Source organism: Rhamphochromis sp. 'chilingali' (assembly GCF_963969265.1).
Source record: "Rhamphochromis sp. 'chilingali' genome assembly, chromosome: 2".
Classification (NCBI taxonomy): domain Eukaryota; kingdom Metazoa; phylum Chordata; class Actinopteri; order Cichliformes; family Cichlidae; genus Rhamphochromis; species Rhamphochromis sp. 'chilingali'.
The window spans coordinates 40,569,737-40,590,004 of NC_137930.1; the positions used below are offsets into that span (position 1 = coordinate 40,569,737).

Below are 20,268 nucleotides of genomic sequence, written 5' to 3' on the forward strand. Positions count from 1 at the left end.
ATTACCCACAACCCCCCGCCCGCGCTGAGCCATGTTGTAGGAAATCCGCTTGCGGCGGATTATTGTAATCCGACAGAGGGTCTGGGCGACACATCGGATCACGACAGGAAAAAACTGAAGCGCAGCGGCCTGGAACAGATGCACCTTGTCCGAGAATAACGGGATAAAGCCGAGACATGATCCGCCGCGCCGCTCGGTGCTGCTGAAGCCAGAGATCGGCGCTGCTGCCCGGGCCGCTTCCTGCCTGGACCGCGGGTCGGCATCACCGCACCGCAGAGAGGAGTAGGGCAGAGCGGAGAGGCTCCGGTTTGTCGGTGAAACGGACGCCCTCGCTCCCTCTTCCCTACCCTGGTCAGGTCTGACTCCAGCGCGACTCGGTTCGCTTGCCCTGTACGCGGAGGGACGCGCTGCCGCCGCCGCTCCCAGCCCCACCACCAGCTAGCGCGGCTAGCTCGCTCCAGCTAGCCTGCTAGCTCGTCAGGAAGAATCGGTCCAGTTTAGTTCGGAATTTCTCCTGTTTTCCGGCCCGCAGCCCGCAGGGAGGGAGCATGTCGGCCAAAGACCAGAGCAAACTCTCCACCACGGAGCGGCCCGTCAAAGGTACGTGATTGTCCGGCTTTAGAGCGCGTTCCTGGGGCAGGAAGTTGACGGGTGTCGGGGCTAATGGCTTCGCTAAATGTGAGCAGCTGGATGTCAGAGCCGCAGTTAGCGGTGATTTCTCCCCGAGCTGCCCGCTTTAACGCCTCTTCCACCAGGCAGGGGGAAACAGGCAGTCCGGCCAATCAATCAGCCCGCTAATCGATGCCGCGGCAGCTAACAACTTAGCCTTTTAGCTTAGCAGCCCTGAGCTCCAGATGTAGGTGTGCGGTGTGAGAGCCCGCCGTCAAGCCACGCTCGATGCTTGGGTTCACGCGGAAAGTCCGCACGACGCCGCGGATACCTGGATCCTGTCCGCGGGTATACACCGCCCCGTGTGCGGCAGGCAGCTGGCCTCGTAATGGTTCAGGGGTGAATAAACTGGCCTCGTCAACCCCCCGCCCCCGAATCTGCCCCGCTGTGTGTGTTTATGGAAAATGAGTTTGAAATTGAGGTTTGTGTGGAGGACTGAGCCACGTTCTGCTGCTGCGGTTTTTCTCTGCGGTGTTCAGAGCTCTCAGAGAGGCAGCAGCTGGTGCTTCACCGCTCTGCAGAACAAACACCCCCGAGACGAGCCCATCCGAGCCCGGAGGCAACCTCCTGCTCAGCATCACAGGCTCTCCGAACCCCTGCACACACACCCCACATTTAAAGACCTATCAATTTAATTTATTATAATTTAATGAAAATATTTTTATTTTATTTTTTACGTTTTATAATTCAGTTCATCTTTATTTTGGATTTTTTTTTCATTTATATTTTAGTTTTTTATTGTATCATTAGTGTTTTAGTTTATATTTGAAATGTTCTGCCATTTAATTTCACAAATTATTTAGTTTATGTTATGCTATGATTGTGGCGATTTCACAGTGTATAACCACATGGTTATTATTATTATCAATCAGGAAACAATATTAAAAATATTAAAATGGTGGTGGATAGTGTCTTTCTTTACTTCTGCTTTTGTTTTATTTTTGGAGTTTTTGATGGCACCTTAAAAAGTTGTTATTGCCCACTTTAGCCATCAATGAAATTATCCGGTTAGATTTAAACAGAACTTTTCATCTGCAGAAGGCTCATGAGTCTGAGAGACACTGCTCCCCACCAACATCTACTGTTTTATAAGACCTGCTTATTACACAGTAGATGAATAAAATTATTAAGTTCAATGTCGTTATCATTTCTTCATGATGAAACAGGAAGTAATGAAGCTATTAGGAGTTGTGTCTCCAAACGGGCGGCGTTGGGTTGTGAACTCTGGTTCCTGTTGAATCACTGAAGCCTAAAATAACTTCCTGCTGCTCCAAGCATCAATGAATTTGAGCGTTTTTAGCGTGTTTTAGACTCGACTGTTAGGCCGGCTAATGTATGCTGATTGATCAGGAGCACTGCACAGATGGGCCATCGCTGGAGCCCAGTTTGGTGGTTGCTGGAGAATAAAACGGCTTTCTCTCTGAGTCGTTGTGGTGTCGGGTGAAGCAGCAGGTGGGGTCATGTTTGATATGCTCACCGGGTTTGAGAAGCTTAGGAGGGCCACTGGTCATTACACAGACCTCCTTAATGCCGGTGCCGCCGCTCAGGAAGCCGATACGGCCGACTCTGATTGGATTTACCTGCTCAGAATCACCTTTGATTGTTTATCTGTGAGCACCAACACAACAACTCTTCCAGGAATATCTGGATGGATTTCCAGATCCACTCTAAGAGTTTATCAGTTCGTTTTTGAAAGTCCAGAACCTTATCCTTCTGATAAGCTGCCCTGAGCACTCAGCCTCACTGTTGGTTTTCTCTGATGACAACCTGGTTGCTGTTTGATTTGGGAATGGTCACAGAGAACAGCTCCTACTTGGATTCTGGGAATTTTCTTTGGGATGTTTCCACGTGTTGTTTGCAGCCCTGAATCAGCTCGATTGAATTATGTAATTACTTCAGGCTGAGCAGCTTGCTGCTGATGGCTGTAGTTCATCACAGCAGCCCAATCTGCAGCTTCCTGTTGAACCCTGTGTGTGTGCGCGTGCATGTGTGTTCTGGCCTTTTGGTTTAGTTACCGATGGTAATCGAATCAGTCGGGCCGTCTGCCTCGCTCGGCATGTGTAATGATTCTGTCCTCATTCATGATTGATGGAGCTGGGCTGGAGGATGCAGCAGGATTGCTCTGCTGTCCTGGCCTCTGTGATGGAGCTCCACCCTGGACCCCGTCCACTCCACCCACAGAGAATCGGGTCAGCACGGTCTCCAAAGCCTATAATCTTATGGTTATTCCATCCAACATCAAAAGGAAGGAAAATGCTGATCTGTTAAGGTGGTTAAGGTGTTAAGACTTTTTGGGGTGGGCCCGAGCACGGAGTGCCGTCTGGGGCCTGTCCCGCTCAGGGGTACACGCCAACCCTCACCCTGTACGTTCGGGCGTTGTGCAGTCAAAAAGGTGCACATCTGCAGCACTTTAAGGGTCACATGAAGTTAGACAGGTATTTGGGTATTTATGGTGTGATTGGAGCTCAGTATGAGAGACTTCACGTTAGTTTCTCCTTTCGCTGCTCTTAGCCTTGCTGTGGGTGCACCTCCTCACACGCAGAGTGGAGCAGAGGGAGGATGGGAAGGAGGTGGTGACCATCCAGGTGATGACAGAGCTGCTCCTCAGGTGTGACGCTGAAGCTAACAGGCGCTAGCGTTTGACCTCGGTTTGTGGTAGATGCGTGAAGTCGTGCAGAGGTGTTCAAGTATGAACTCGAGGCAAGACTGAAAGTAACACACACACAACTGCAGGTTATTAACAGTAATGTGAAGCTGTCAGCCCGACCTGCTCCAACTTGTGTGGATGAGTCAGTTTGGGTTATTCGGCTGTGTGGGGTTTGTTCCTGAGCAGTTCCTTTTCTCTGTCGGTCACGTTAACGTTGCTCGTTATCGATGGCTGCGTCGGCTGCAGGAAGCTGTGAGTTCATATATATGCAAACAAGATGAAAATGAGCTTCTTATCTAACGAGTTGTCATTCTCGTCCGTGCAGATGTTTGCATGGCGGCGTTAATGTGAGGCTCAGACTGAAGCCTTAGCTGTGATGGTTTGGCCTCAGACCAGTCCATAGACAGCACTGACCCCCCCCCCCCCCCCCCCCCCCCCCCAAAAAAAAAAAATAAATAAATAAATAAATAAATAAATAAAAATAAGGGAAGGGGGGTCTTCCATGTTTGGCATGTGGGCTTCAGTCCGTGGGTTCTGTCGTTGCTGTTGCTTGTTTAAGTGAAGTTTCTTTGCACTCAGGTCTGATTCTGTGTGTCCTGCTGGTGTTTGCTCGCTGGCTGCACAGACAGAAACAAGCGGCCATCTGTGCTGGGCCGGCTCGCTGCTTTGCTTATGTTTGACTGGCAGGCAGCCGCGTGGCTTCAACAGCAAACAAAGTGCGGGGCGGCGGCGGCTGAGTTTACTAAGCATCTGAGCAGTTTCACTCTTCCTGTGTCCCTCCTGCTGATGGTTATTTGAATACCGCTTCCTGCAGCGGTCGGCAACACCTCCTTTTCACAATCGTGGTTTTGTTTTTCTCTCTCTCTCTTCACACACTCCACTCTCACTTCCGAGTTGTCGGGCAGATAAATTTGTCTGGTGGGGACTCGCAGCTGCTTTTACTTCGATGAACCAGTTCACGAGGAGCTGCGACGTGATTGGCTGAACACGTGCGGCCTGGTTTGGTTTCAGAGCTGCGTGCTGAACTAGAGCGCCGTGCCAGGAGCGAGTGTTCAGGAACATTCAGTGTCTGCGTGATTGCTCCCGTCTTCTTAGACCTTCCTCTCGGTGCATCACCGTGTTTATGTCACCGCAGCAGTCAGGTGACCAAACAGCCTCTGACCTCACAGCAGGTGAACTGGGCGGTCGGAGCCGGTGTGGCGGGGAAAGGTGATAAAAACACAAAATACATGTTTGTGACCAATCACAGCGCACACTGACCCGCCTGTCTGACTGCACCGTCACTGAGTTCATGTAGACAGACACAGGTGATTCCAGGTCATAAATGTATCACATGACCTGGACCGTGCAGGTGAGAGCAGACAGTCATGTCATGTGTCCTTCTCCTCCTGCCTTTATATATTTTATATATTCTTTAACTGTGATTCTGATTCCTGCTGCAGTGCATCTGCTCGGGCTCAGCTGCTCAGTAACAGTTGTTACAGCAGCGGTTTTACAGCGTTGGTCCAAACACCTTTAAGGAACGTTAGTAACCGTGGGTGTAGAAGCTCGGCCCTGCCTGCTGGAGTCTGTGAGCAGCGACGGGTTTTCTTGAAATAAGCTGCTTGGTATTTCCTGCAGGGCTGGGCCGCGCCGCCACACTCTGCTGCTTTGTGTTCAGGACGAGCCCCGACATGCCGCGGACACCTCACCGACGCTGATCTGCCTGTGGGCCTGCGTGGTTGGCTCTGAGGTGTGACCTGGATAAGCTTGGATTTGAAGTCAGCGGGCCTGCTCTTTGCAAACAAAGCCGCGGGTACCCGGGTGATCTCAGGTGTGCTGCAAAGGCACGTCGTGACCTCGCTGATGATAAGAGCATTCCTAACGAGGCGTTATCTGAGCGTGGGAATGTTACAGCACAAAAACAGCCAGAAAACACCCGAACAGGGGACCAACCTTTATTAAAGATTACAGCAAGCGATCACCTGTCAGCAGGACAGGAATACGAGTTCCTGTTCAATATCATTAAATATCATCATTAAAAAGTATCAATTCTGTCCCTGAACAACAGCATGGAGCCCCTTTAAACTAAAGGGTGAAGGTTTTGTGTGTTCTGTATGAGGTCACAGTGTAACCGTGTCCCTTCTCTCTTTCATCTCTCTGCAGCCGTGCCGTATCCTCCTGGAGACCGCCTGACGGTCAAAGAGCTGTACGTGGACGGGAGGCCCAGTTTGGAGGTGCTCAAGGCCCATCTGGTAAAGGAGGGTCGGCTGGAGGAGGAGACGGCCCTGCGGATCATCAACGAGGGTGCCGCCATCCTCCGGCAGGAGAAATGCATGCTTGAGGTGGAAGCCCCCATCACAGGTAAAGCCTCGCCTTGACCCCGCCCACTTGGTATGTCAGCGACGTGCAGAGACATTTAAAGATGTCAGCTGAGAATTTATCACCAGCATGTTTTCCTCTTTGTTAATGATGAAAGAACACGGTCTGCTAACGCTAATGTTACAGCTTTGCATGAGCGACAGCTCATAATCATCCTCCTCTCAGCTCAGCCTGTGTCTGAAAGCGGCTGTAGTAACGCTGAGCTTGTTGTGTTTGTATGTGCAGTGTGCGGAGATGTCCACGGTCAGTTCTTCGACCTGATGAAGCTCTTCGAGGTGGGTGGGTCCCCCAGCACCACCCGTTACCTGTTCCTCGGGGACTACGTAGACCGAGGCTACTTCAGCATCGAGGTGCGTGTCTGTAGCTTCCTCGGCACAGGAAAGAAATGTCATTTGTTGCCTTTTTATACTTTTTGTGCTCTTGTTTTGTCTCTTTTTCATTATTTTTTTTGTTTTTTGGGTCACTTTGTTTGTCTTCGGGTTGTTTTCTTCCTTTTTTGGCTCTTGTTTTCGGTCTTTCTTTTGTGCTTGTCTTGAATCTTTTTTGGGTTGTTTTGTGGGTATTAGTTGGCAGTTGGGGCGTTCTCTCATTTATTCGTTAGCTCCTGCGTACTTATACCCGTCCAGGTTTGCTGTGCGTCTTCAGCCTTCCTGGGTGTTGTGGGAGTGTGTGCAGAGCTCGGAGTCGTCTTGTTTATTGTGTTGGAGTTGTCAGGATGTGTTGGTACAGAAATCCTGGCGTGACATTTGGAGACTCGGCCCGCACGGCTCTGCAGGGCATCTTTAAATAGTCATGGGTAATAAAAGGCACACTGTTTGCCCCCTCGCCGCCCTGACTGCCACACCCACTCTTCCACACAAACACACCCTGCTAGACACACACACTTACACAAACACACAAACTCAAACTCCAGCTGCGCCCCATCAGAGGGAGCACCGGGCGTCTTCTGGCATGGAGCTGCTGACATTTGTATGGCTGCCGTCGTGCTTCCTTGTTTGGGATTAGTGGACATCCTGGAGCTGCTCCTCCTCCTCCTCAGCTCTGCCTGGACCTCAGAGACGCCGTGTGTCATCGTCCTGTTTCAAAGTCACACTCAGTTTGCAGCAGCAGATGCTTGACTGAACTCTGTTAGTTTAGAGGTCATTTGTCTTCATAAAGACTCGTTTTCCAGACGACTCAACAGCCGCAGACCGAACGGCGTGCTGCGTGTCCCGACTCTGAGTCACGGCTGAATCAGCTGATTGCTCTAATGTCTTTTGTGTTTTTTGACCTTTTCAGACATTTAATTGGGCAGAAAAAGTCTCTCAGAAGTTTTAACTGCAGCTCAAATCTGAGTGTTTAGTCATACCACATGATCATGGCAGCACCGCATGCTTCAGTTCCTGTGACGTCCAGCGCAGGCAGCAGTGAGTCGGCCCCCGTGTTAAAACGTTGTAGCACAAATAAACATGTTTGCAGACTGATGCACAAACTGTTTGTTCTCTGGAGAAAAGACAGTTTTGCCGATTATCCATAAACTAAGAGGAATCTCATTTACTGCTAAAAATCTTCACTTTTTAGCCACAAACCAGAAATTCTTGAGGTCGTCTCCTCTCTTTGAGGTTGTGTAGTTTTATTTTGTCTTGCTGTTTTCCTGCTGTTCTCTCCAGTCTCATCTTTCAAAGGCTGAATGGTGAAGCGTGCCGCTGCTCTTTTACTAACAAAGGGAACACGAGCGTAAAGTCACCCATGTCTGACACAAGCCGTGGCTTTACCAGCGCCATGAAGTTACATAATTGCATGTAGGAATGACAGCGTGCACGCAGCCCGACTCCAACACTGGTTATTCTTCTCGTCTTCCTCTGCGCTCGGCTCAGTTGAACAGCTCGACGCCTTCAGAGCAGAAAAAACATTAAATTGAAACAGGTGGTGCACAAAAACACAGGAGTGAGTGGCAGCTGAAAGGATCCGTGGGTTTGTTTGGAGGTTGAGGATGACGTCCGTCAGCTGCCGGTTTACTGCATGTCAGTGCTTCAGCAGCTCTTTCCCTGATGGAGATGAAGGTTTCTCCATGATACTCGTATTCCCTCTGCACCGAGAGTTTCTGCTCGAGGACTGTCGGCCACGGCCTGTAGCGATCAATAATGGCATCGACTAATCCCCCATAATTAATGAATCTGTCAGAGTCAGTAAACAGCGGCGGATCATCTCACAGCATCGGGCTGCTGTTAGTCATCTCACAGCCTGCAGACCTCCTCCTCTGCCGGCCTCCACCTTCAGTCATGGCGGTGAACCGGGAATGATAATCCAACGTTATCATCCTGATTATTATGTCACATTCAGCGTAAACCTTTTATGTTTGTGCTTTATTTTCACCATGACGGTGTTGCCTCTCCCCACCTTAAAATCTCACATCACTCACAACAACAGCTGGACTGTTTAACTGAAGGAGAATTTGGACCCAGGAGCGGTTAACTCCATCAGTCTTAGAGAACTGTTCACGTGGAGTCAGGTGATGGTGTTTCTCACGATTATCCGTGTGTGTGTGTGTGTGTGTGTGTGTGTGTGTGTGTGTGTGTGTGTGTGTGTGTGTTACTGCAGTGTGTACTGTACCTGTGGGCCCTGAAGGTCAACCATCCCAACACCCTCTTCCTCCTCAGAGGCAACCACGAGTGCCGACATCTCACAGAGTACTTCACCTTCAAGCAGGAGTGTAAGTGTTTGTCCTCACACACCAGCATCAGAGACCGCTTATCTGACTGCAGCTGACCTTGGTGTGTGTGCGTTTCCAGGTAAGATAAAGTACTCTGAGCGTGTATACGATGCCTGCATGGAGGCGTTTGACTGCCTGCCTCTGGCCGCCCTCCTCAACCAGCAGTTCCTGTGTGTGCACGGAGGTCTAAGCCCTGAGATCACCTGCCTGGATGACATACGAAAGGTGAGATGTGTTACATCACGAAAGGGCTGACAGCCAGAGTCTTCAGTAGGCACGTCACTGATAGTCTGAAGTTTTGCATTTTTCATCGGTTTCTAATAATAACGTAAATGTTTGTAAATGTTTATAAACCACAAGCCTGAATCTGACTTCACTGACTTCTCTGTTTACGACATGTGCTGGCCCATGGCTGGCTTACTGGGGTCAGCCAATCAGAAGAAAGTGTGCTTTTAGGGAGGAGGGCCTTAGGAAGAGTGAGAGAGTTATTGAGAGAGAGTTTGGCTCTTGTCCCAAAAGGCTGATTCTGTTCATCTGGACATGGCGTTTTTAGTGGGAGAAGCTTTCGTCACTCATCCAAGTGACTTCTTCAGTCTCAGCTGACTGCAGGTTTCCACAATCTTATAAACAGTACATTTACATAATGACTGAAACCAGCCCACTGAAGGAACAATGGGCTGGGAGGTCAGTTCATTGATCCTTAATGAGTGATGAGTGACAAAACATTTCTCCCACTGAAAACGCTACGTCCAGATGAACAGAATCAGCCTTTTGGGATTTACTTACCTGGATGATTGAGAATGCATCAAGATATTAGAAGAGCCGGCAGGCGAAGAATCAGAGCTGGAAACGATTTACTCTTCTTGGTGGTGGTTTATAAACACATTCTCTTTTAGAGAGGTTTCACAATGAGCTCACCTGAAACCCTGGCTGATTGGGACCCACACCCAGTTTCACACCTTGGCTCAGGCGATTAGAGGATCATCAGGGGGTCCTTTTGTCCCTCTGTGGGGGGTTACTCCCACGAGGTTTAAATCTGGGACTCCCCACCATTTGACCTTAGAACTGAAGAAGCTTCTCGGATGAGAGGTGAAACGTCTTCAAGCAACTTAAAGAAGTCCAGACGCTTTTCTTTGCAAGCTCCTTTGACTACGATGACCTGGATGACTGAGAACCTCACAGACACATTCTCTTTTAGAGTTTAAATTATCTGAAATTTTCCTGTTTTTTCCAGCTGGACCGGTTTAAGGAGCCTCCGGCATTCGGGCCAATGTGCGACCTGCTGTGGTCAGACCCGGGCGAGGACTACGGCTCAGAGAAGACCCAGGAACACTTCTGCCACAACAGTGTCAGAGGATGCTCTTATTTCTACAGGTACAAGCCACGCTGCTGCCGCCCGAGCACCAAAAAGCAGAGCGCTCTGTTAATCCGAGCTGATTAAAGCTTTTACAAACAATGGCTTATCTGTGGATAAGTGAGTGCCGTTAAATCCGCTGTCACACAGATACTGAAAATAAATATTAGCATTCCCTGCTCTGTCTTAATAGTTAAGCTGAATCTGCAGCGTTGACACTGCTCGGAAGTCACAGGGCGACGAAAGCTGCTCCTAAGCCTCTTTTATCCACCATTAGTTTGTTTCAGTAGCTCGACATTTACAGAACTCATTACAGCGAGCATGTTTGTGGCCGTCTGGCCTTTATTACCGAGTCAGCACACACAAACCTGAGTGAGCATCTGGGTCGCTTCAGACGGCGTCTCAGACCCATCACTGGACACGACTGACTGGGAGGATCCACACAGACCCACACCACTACAGGAAGTAAAGACGGCCTTACTTAGGGTGGAGGCCACATATACAGTGAGAGAAAAATGTGACGCTGCATCGATTTTAACGTGAAATAATTCAAGAACAGAGGCAGCAGCATCAGAAGTTTACTTCCCGTCTCTATTTTTAGGGTCAGAAAAAAGGTCTGGGGTTTTTTGTTTTTTTTGTTCTGTTTTTTTTTTTAAACGTTGCTCAATAAAAGTCTGCTCCTATCAATCACTGATACAGGAAGTGTATCCTTTATTAAAGTAAACCGATAGCTCCCTGCAGTTTTTAAGACAGAATGTTTTCTTGCACTTCCTGACGCGAAGCATCGGTGACCTCTGCTGGAGGTTTCATCCTGTTAAATGGGAGTTTTTTCTCTCAAATGTCGCCAAGCGTTTGCTCAAAGGGTGTCATGTGATAACTGTGGGGTCTTTATTAAGCTCCCTGAGTTAGCTGCTGTTGTGATTTGGTGTTATACAAAAATAAATTGAAATGTTCCTCAACTGTAAGCCTCGGGCTGCATGATGCTGGTGGCCTCAGGCTCAGGCTTAAACTCAGGTTTAAGTGATGATTGTGTGACATCACCTGCACACCTGACCCATGCAGACTGAGCTTCATGAAGGCGCCTCCATCTTCTTTAATGTGTGGTTTGCTGAATGAATCATCTCCTTGAACTTTAGTCAAGTGATGAAGGGGATTCATTTCTGGGCTTTGCTTTTACTTGAGTGAGTGTGGATTAAAGAAAAAAACTCAGGAAGTGTGTGTGTGTGTGTGTGTGGGGGGGGGGGGGGGGGGGGTATGATTTTCTGAAGTGAGCTGGCATTTCTGTGAGGATCTGATCCCCCCCCCCACCCCACCCCCCCGGTGTAAAGCCCCGACCTTAATTAATCCTAATTTTAGCGCTTTCAGCATCGCTTGTCATACTCGAGTTTGAGCAGCCCTCTTAGCTGTCATGGTAACTGCGGTGGGTTGGAGGAGGCGGTTCTGATGCTCATCACGTTCAGTGAGATCACCTCCATCTGTGTGTGTGTGTGTGTGTGTGTGTGTGTGTGTGTGTCTTGTAAAAGCCGTTCTTTAAAACTCTTCTTGTTGTGTGTGTGTTTCAGTTACCCGGCAGTCTGTGACTTTCTGATGAACAATAACCTGCTGTCTGTAATACGAGCACATGAAGCTCAGGACGCTGGGTGAGTTCATTACGGCTGTTTATAAACAAAAGTGTGTTTTCATGACCGTGTGTGTGTGCGGCCTGCCCCTCGTGGATTTTAGAGGAAGTGCAGTGTTTTTAAAGCACCGTCCATTTTTCTCCGGCAGGTATCGAATGTACAGGAAAAGTCAGACGACGGGGTTTCCTTCTTTAATCACAATCTTCTCGGCTCCCAACTACCTGGATGTGTACAACAACAAAGGTAAGAGGACCAGAGGAGGAGGGAAACCATGGCAGCAGGAGGCAGGCTGATGGAGTCAAGATAATGAGTGTGTGTGTGTGTGTGTGTGGTCCTCAGCGGCGGTGCTGAAATACGAGAACAACGTGATGAACATTCGGCAGTTTAACTGCTCCCCTCACCCTTACTGGCTCCCCAACTTCATGGATGTCTTCACCTGGTCTCTGCCCTTCGTTGGAGAGAAAGGTGAGGGTCAAAGAGGAGGGAGGATCTTTCTAAAGTTTGCATTCTGTGATAACCAATCAGACATGCCGCTGTGTGTGTCCTCTGAAACAGTGACGGAGATGCTGGTGAACGTGCTGAACATTTGCTCCGATGACGAGCTCCTATCCGAAGCCGACGACACGGGCGAGGGTAAGAACGCCTTTAGCCACACCCATTTAGTTTCCACACATGCTCAGTAAGGCTCGGCCTGCACGGACGGCAGTTTGGCACCTTTGCATTTCTTGCCATGTTAGGTTCACATGGTCACGAGGGTGTCGCACATACCTCCTGCAGCAGGTTCACACGTTTTATTTTCACTGTCTTCACAGTGAATTCTGTGCGGTTTTCTTAGATAAAGTGCAGCTCGCAGCAGTGAGACAGGATATCAGACTATCCTTGAACACACGACACTGACCTCTGATGGCGGTGATAAAAACACGACTCTGTGCTGAAAGCTTTAGTTTTCTTACAGTCGAGCTGATGTAAAGTGGATCTGATCCATGTCTCTGCTGTTCCAGTGGGACTTTCATGGTAAAATATCTAATCATGAGCTCAGTCTGTGTTCAGTAATCTCTGTGAGCCCAAAGCTCAGCATGCACACTGCTCTGAACACCCAGTTTACCCCTTTTTTTCCCTACTTTTGGATCTCTGTGATGTCATAGAGAGCAGGGCTGAGATGTTCTGGTTTAGATCAGCTTCACTGGAAGTGCTGACAGGCTGACTGTGGAGGCCGGCGAGTCAGAGAAGCCTTAAAAAAAAAAAAAAAAGTTGTCAGTAGTATCTGGCGTGTTGCCATGGCGACCTGCAGCGGGTGCTTAACACTGAATGTAAATGAATCAGATGCGTTGGGGCTCAGGGAGGAAGTGAAACCCTGAGGGAAGTCGATGTGTGGCGGCAGCTGTTAGAACGAGTTTGGCTCATAACTGCGAGAGCGCAGTCGCTATTAGCCCCGCCTCCTCTGTGGTTCGCTGATTATTACTGTGATAATCTCTGCTAACAATGAGACGGTTATGAGGAAGATGAAGGAGATACCTGCTGTGGGGTTTACAGTCTTACTGATTCAGGAAGAAATAAATGTTTTATTCCGTCAGAGTTACAGGTCAGCTCAGATTATCACTCATCCTCTGAATTAATCATTAATGCTCAGAACACTTCAGCAGGTCTCTGAAAGGAAGACGACATCGAGCTGTGTGCGTGTGCATTAAACACTCAGGTTATCACAGCTTCCTCTAGTCTTGGATCTTTGTGATGTCACAGAGAGTCAAAGTTTTGTTTACCAGGGCAGACAATCAGAACATGGTTTCCTTAAAGGAAGATGAGCTAAAAAAAGCTTGTTTCAGAGTGAGCTGAGGCTCAGGATCAGATACAGAAGCATTATTCTGAATTGTGCATACAAAGCTGCTCTACGAGTGTTCAGGAATAAAAACCTGGAGCAGGAAATGGGCAGAACTGTGAATCCACTCCGACAGCTCGATCAGTGTCGGCCTGAAGCTCAAGAAACTGAGGAAACTATTTTTAAATAGTCTTTACTTGTGTGGACGGGGAATGATGAAAAAAGAGGAGCCTGTTGGGTATTTTTGAATGATGAGCTCTGGAATTAAATTTAAAAAAAACTCCGGAAAATAAACTGGATCAAATTTACTGCAGCAAACTGAGATTGAAAGAAAATGTTTTTAACTGTTAAAAGTCCAAAATGTATTCCCTCAATCACATTTACCAAAGACAGCTACTTTTCTAGGGCGCTTCCGGCCCCTGGGCCTTATGTTTGACACCCCTGGGAGAAACAACTTGAACTATAAATGTGTCATAATGCTTTAAACTTACTGAAAACTCGCTGCATGGGTGACGTGCTCGGGTTCATTGGGTTTAAATATGTCTGTGCATCATCTGTTTTCTCGTGTGACGGTTCACTGAATTTGTGAAATTTTAGACCAATTTGTTTGCTTAAAAATATACTTTTCCTCTGCTCAAATTATTATGTGGTAGTTAGAAGTTCCCATCAGGTCATAACTAGTCTGCACATTCGGTGTATTTTTCTATGCATGTGACTTTTTTAAAGTCTGTGTATTTGTTATTTCTGTGCACAAGTTACTTATTTCTGATTTAAGGCTGGTTCACACGGTTGAATTCTCCGACCCAGCTGCTTGGCTCTGAGGTTTTTCTCACTGTGTTCTGCAGATGTCTTGGTTAAATCCAGTTCTGCCTCAATTTCTAAAAACAGTCAGACTCTCATCTTGATATCCTTACGAACGTTTCGTCGACCCTGACAAGCTTCCGCAGTATAGATCGAGTTCTTCATTTCAAATGCCACCAAACTTTTCAAGACTTTTTCCATTCTGCTCCTCAGGTGGCGCTCCGGCTGTCAGGAAGGAGGTGATCAGGAACAAGATCCGGGCGATTGGAAAGATGGCTCGCGTCTTCTCCGTGCTCAGGTGTGTTTTATATTCCTGAAGGTTTGGGTGAAGTTTATACTGCAATGAGACTCTTTAACATCAGGGCCATGTTTAGAAGCAGGAGACGGTTTAAGTCCTTTTTCTGTACGATTTCTTTCTTTCTTTTTTTAATCGTCACTCTAAAATGTGGAATAAAGAGGTTGTTGGAGCACGGTACTGAGAGTTTTGCTCCACTTTGATTTAAGGCTAATGAGTTTCTCAGTCGTTTATATTTGTCCTCCTTTGATTCTGTGGAAGTGTGTCAGAATAATTTGTCCTTAAAGTGTGACTGCTCCTCTTCAGAAAATGTCTTGCTGTTATTTTAAGGCTCAGGAAAGCATCGCAGGCTCCTTATCTTCAGTCCGTCTTTATGACTGAGTTGATCTCTATCAGCAGTTTAATTCTACTTCTGTTTGCACTCACTTCTTCAACCGAGAACTTTGTTTCATTACAGCTTGGTGTCTTTTTACTGAAGTGCAAATCATAAAATGAAAATTAGGACTATAATAAAATCAAATGAAACGGTCCCACACCCAGGATATCAGATATGATATAAAACCACAGATACAGACACGTGCAAAGAACAAAAGCCTGAAAAAACAGGTCAAGTTTAAACCAGTTAACCAGATGTATATTGGCCCGTGTACGGGAATCTGAACAGCTCAGCAGCGTTTCATTGGACCTGCTGCTAACAGAAGCTCATTAATGCTTTCTAAACTAACAGGTTTAACAGATATCTGCACATGAATATTTAGACATGTTGGGAAATGGACAGTCTTTGGTACCAGAAGCGTTCTGAATTCTGATTGGCTTTGGCTATAATCAGGCGAAAAGTCGGTGTGGTTTGGACAAAGTCGGACTGATAAGGTGGGATTTTTTCACACCTAACCAACACAAACGAGGGTGTGTTTGCCTGGTATTTAGACTTGGCTTCAGTTACTCGGGTTTGACCTAAACAAATATTATGTTTGAACAAATCAGTTTGTTGTACAGTTTGAGTAATTTAGTAGAACTAAACATTTAGTTCAGCCACAGATGAATTCAACCCTGACTTCTTTAGAGAACTGACATCAGCCGAGTAGGAACAAATAGCCGTGTGTTGTCTGGATAGAGCAGCACCTTTATTATTTATTATTTATTTATTAGAAGGGTGAATAAAAAAATTGCAGCAGGCCAGTGATTGACCACGTCTTTCAGCTTTTATGTCTTTATGAAAATCACTTCATGTTTCAGTTATTTTTGCAAATCCCGTCATCTGCAGTAAAAGACTAAACAGGTGACTTGTCTCCTGGTGGAGAGGAACAAGCTTTCCTCAGAAAACTGAGAAAGAGGTTTGCATGTGTTTGCATCTCAGTGTGGTTGCTAATAAAGAGTACCTCCACCTAAGCAGAGCTTAAAAAGGCTCCCAAGCTGGAGCTCTACAAACGTGCTTTGTTCCTAGTTTCTGCTGTGTTGGCACACAGGAAACACACAGGAGGCTATGAAAGGTTGTGTGGAGCTTTGAGTTCTGGTTATATCATAAACAATAATCTGGAGAGCTAATCTGGTAGAATGTTGGTGAACCTGGTCAGGAGGAGTCCTTGTTTCTTCTTTCAGGTTTGTTGTGCAGCAGTGACCTCCTCCTCCCATCTGTGCTGTCTCTGAAAACATCACGCCGTCATATTTAGACTTCCTGTCTGGAGGCTTTTGAAGTTAACTGTGCCTCATCGGTGACACGATCAACTGACACTCTCTAATGATGTTGTGTTTGTGTGTCGACAGAGAGGAGAACGAGAGCGTACTGCAGCTGAAGGGGCTGACCCCGACGGGGACGCTGCCCCTCGGTGTTTTGTCCGGCGGTCGGCGGACTCTGCAGAGCGGTGAGTGCGAGCGCAGCGGAACATCCCACCAAACACTAACCCAGAGTCCAGCTAACACTAACCGCCCCATGCCTGCACTCACACCGAGAGACTAACCGCTGAGAAACTGCCCCCGCCTCATCAGCATGTAGCCTGGTGGAAATGTCGAGTGTCCTCAATTCTCCTGTGACGGACCAACCTGTGCACATCTCTGCAGCACACTGGCCTTCAAAGACGAACGGCTGCAGGGAGAGCAAGCACATATCAAACTACATTTACTTATTTTCATGGATTAATGGCTAATTATACTTATTATTACAAAGCCTGAAAACTTCACCCACACTCCTGGTCCTGATCTGGTCATGTAGATCACTTCATCAGCTGCAGCTTGTGGCAATATTCCAGGTTATATGTATAACGTCTGTATTTATGGAGGTGAATTCATATTAAATGTAAAAGTAGTCGCCTGAACCTCGACCTTTTGTCCCCCTGGTAAAAACCATCATCACCAGGGTCAGACTAACCAGCGGGTCTTACTTCAGAGCAGGGTAGGTCGGAGTTGGCGGCATGAACTTTGCACCACTGAATCAGGACCGATTGGGAGCTGCGTCACGTTTAGACGCCAAAATCGTCACTTTGATATGACGGTAGAGTCAGGCGCGGGTGGTTTGTCTTTGCGGTTTCTGACAGACCCCCATAAACCCAATGAAGATGTTAGCTGTGCTCTAATCTCGGACTCTGTGGTCAGGATGGTGGGGTGGTGGGGGGTGGGTGGGGTTGTATGATGATTGACTCCATGTTAACAGGACTGATAACGTGACTGACTGAATGCATTGATATATAATGTTCCCACTCTCTCTCCATTGGTTTTTTGGCATGGCACTTCTACTCACGCTTACACAGCCACCGTAGAGGCAGAAGAGGCACGAGGTATGCAACCGACCCTCCGACTCTCTGTGTGACTGTCTGTGTTCACCCACTCTGAAATATGTCTGTGCTGTTGGTGTCTAATGTTCAACCTGAACCTTTTATGAGCTAATGTGAGAGCTGATTATTGATCACCTGTTTCTTTGTCTTCATGCTGTCTTTGTCCTGTTTCAAGTAAGTTTCCTCACCTTCTCTTCGTGTTTTTAAAAGTGACTGTTTGTGCAGCGGGTCAGAAACGAGCCAGCAGGACAGCAAAAGTTCACACACAAGTTCTAAAATAAAAAGTGAAATATTTTTAATGATGTTACACGCTAATAAAATACTGTAGTAAAATACTAATCTGTTACTAAAATTTAAAATGGTAAATAATAAAATATCTAAATAATATTAACATAATTGCCATAATTATATATTACTAATTAGAAATATCATTAAAGTACAAAAATATTGCTGAAAATAATTTTGATTAAATGTTTTCTTTACATTTTTGACAATTTATTTTATAAATTAAATGGAATTTGTTAAAAGTAATAGAAGTATTTTACTGAAATTTTAAAGAAAAATCTCAAAATTATTTTAAAATATTTCTTAAAACTGGAAAGTTTTTTTACACAATAACATGATTTTTTTTCACCAGATATTTATTTTTAGGAGAAATCGTTGAAATGTGTCATAAAATATTAGCATTACGTGCAGACATTGAAAATACATTTTAAAGTAAAGCTGGACGGCGGCATCCAGCGCTGGCGGTGACCTTCTGACCCGGCTGTGCTTGACGTCTCCTCGTGTCTAACCTCTTCCTGTTTCCTCGCAGCCATTCAAGGCTTCAACCCGCAGCACAAGATCCAGAGCTTCGAGGAGGCGCGAGGGCTGGACCGCATCAACGAGAGGATGCCGCCGCGTCGCGACAGCAAGCAGCACGAGGCCCCGCCCTCCCTCAACAACCTGCCGGCGAGCACCGGACCCCCGGACAAGAACGGCACCAACGCTCAGGCCTAGACCCTCCCCCTCCTCTCCCTCCTTCTCTCCTTCCCTGCCTCCTTTCCTTTCCTCCCCTCCCTCCTCCCTCCGTCACGAGCGGCAGACGAGGCCGTTCAGTCCGAGCGACTCGCCGCGCTTTATTTATTACATCATCGGTTAAATATCGTAGATCCAGACTGAACAGGAAAAGTCTCAGCGCCGCTCGATGCCTCCAATCAGGAGGCAGCTGGTACTTGATGCCACACCTTCGTATCAGCCACACCTCTTTTTCTTCTTTTTTCTTCTTTGGTCCGGAGAGGAAGTGACGCTCATTCAAACGCTGTGTTCGTGCCCACACACACACACACACACACACACACACACACACACACACACACACACACACACACACACACACACACACACACACCCATCCTTTCTTATGCCAATGATAGTGTGACTGAGCTCCGCCGAGCGAGTATTTACATTTATAATATATGTATATTTTAATTGTTCCCTCTTTTCAATGTGATGTTTTTTTTTTTTTTTTATAACATAGACTTAGGCTTTAACTATCCAGGTGGGAGGGGGCGGAGCGAGAGTGGAGGTGTGGAGGCAGTGGAGGGAAAGAGTTGAAGGTTCTGCTTTATTAAAACTGAGTTTCTGAGCTGAAGCTCCTAATTCTGGAAAAATGACTCGAGCCTCCCCGGCCGGTTGAACTTCAGACAGATCTGTTATATTCCGATATTTTGGAAAAGCCGGGAACGCGTCATGCTCCTGTTTTACAGGAGTGAGTTTAACATGGCCTCCACTGGCGCTCCAGCGCGTTTTAGTGAAATGCACCTTTACAAATCCATCGCAGCTCTTTGGGAAAATTGTTATAAAAGAATTATATTAAAATCATTGGTCAAAAATATCTGAGAAAAATGGAAATGACAGCCTGAGAAAATATTTTAATGAATTAAAAACTCAAAAGAGAATTCTGCCAAAACAAATCAGAGAAAATCTGAAAATTATAATTTGTGAAACTTGTGAGAGGAAAAAAAGTTAAAAAAAAAAGTGTACATAAATAAAGTCATCTGTTAATAAATGGCTTGAGTGCTGACGCAGAATAAAGCTGAATCATTTAACATGACGGCAGTCAGAAACCACCGATCCTCCTAGTCTCTGAGCTGGATGTAAATAATAATCATAATCATCAATATTAATAATTTACGTCATTTTTGATTGAAATTGATTGAGACCGGCAGTTTTAGTAGAACAGAAGAGCCCTTCACACAAAGAGGAGGAGGGAGTTTCAGGTGTGCTTCAGGTGTGATGAGGACCTGCGTGGGTTTGATTTGACTCTTGATTTATTTTTGGTGGGGGGGGTTTGCCGGGCCTCATTTCTCAGAACATATCTCACCGAATGTACAGAGAGGAAAAAACATCTGGATGTTTGTCTGTAAGCAGCTGGATTTGTTCCTGCGAGGCCTCATCTCTGTAGACGTTTCACTCATTCAATAAAAACTCAACAACAGCTGCTCAGTGTGTGTCTGTGTGTGCTTTGGTCTCAAGGACGCCGTCTGTGTGCGAACAGGTCGCCGAGCAGCTGCCAATCAGAGTGCGGCGTGGGAGGTGGTCCTTTGTGCAGCTTTTATCTGTTACCAAGCAACGCAGACTCTCCACATCATCACCTGCTGCTCACTCCACGTGAAGTAGCTCGCAGCCAGGCGGGAAAGGCTGACGATGATTCAATTTAATTAAAAAAATAAAATATGGTGGTGGGGGTGTTTGGACTGCTCACAGCAGAAACCGTCAACAGCGAGCTGGGAGGTGTGACGCTGTAGTAACAGGAAGAGGCATTTCCAATCTCCTGTGACTCGGTCACACCTGACACAGCAGGAGATCTGCTGCTTGGACTTCTGGAGAACCAAAGGAGATGAGCACACAGAGGTGTTCAGATGAACTTTGACCTTTCAGGCTGTGTTTTCCTGCCAACATTAGTGCTGTGAGCTCCGTGTAAATGATTTGACTCCCGTCTTTGTTTTCAATGAGTAAAAGCAAGGGTGTCAAACGTAAGGTGCAAGGGCCAGATCTGGCTCGGGAAAGTCTTTGATCCGGCCCGCTGGATGTCTTTGGAAAATGAAAAATTATAAATGAATAAAGAATATAAAAACTTTCACTGTGAATGAACAGGAACTTTCTGTGTTAAAATTACAGAGCTTTGCTGTAATTTTACACATTTCTCAGTTTAAGCTCAAACAGTCGCGCTGACAGATTTCTTTCACTTCCTGCGACGGCATT

At 46.8% G+C, this 20,268-nt stretch overlaps 1 protein-coding gene across 3 annotated transcripts; it reads left to right on the forward strand.

Annotated features, from left to right (window-relative positions):
- Positions 1-14: 14 nt before the first annotated feature.
- Positions 15-19,504, forward strand: ppp3ccb (protein phosphatase 3, catalytic subunit, gamma isozyme, b). 3 transcript variants are annotated; one of them, XM_080876625.1, is made up of 14 exons: positions 15-600; positions 5,462-5,659; positions 5,903-6,027; positions 8,258-8,369; positions 8,449-8,594; positions 9,604-9,743; positions 11,286-11,363; positions 11,491-11,585; positions 11,682-11,807; positions 11,898-11,975; positions 14,173-14,257; positions 16,019-16,116; positions 16,999-17,025; positions 17,846-19,504. In XM_080876625.1, exons 1-14 carry the CDS (start codon positions 549-551, stop codon positions 18,019-18,021), a joined length of 1,536 nt encoding a protein of 511 aa, XP_080732751.1. In that variant the 5' UTR covers positions 15-548; the 3' UTR covers positions 18,022-19,504. The 3 variants fall into 3 exon arrangements, with proteins under 3 accessions (XP_080732751.1, XP_080732752.1, XP_080732750.1); XM_080876624.1 differs by having other exon boundaries at positions 16-600; positions 17,837-19,504; XM_080876626.1 differs by lacking the exon at positions 16,999-17,025 and having other exon boundaries at positions 17,837-19,504.
- The last annotated feature ends 764 nt before the right edge of the window (positions 19,505-20,268 follow it).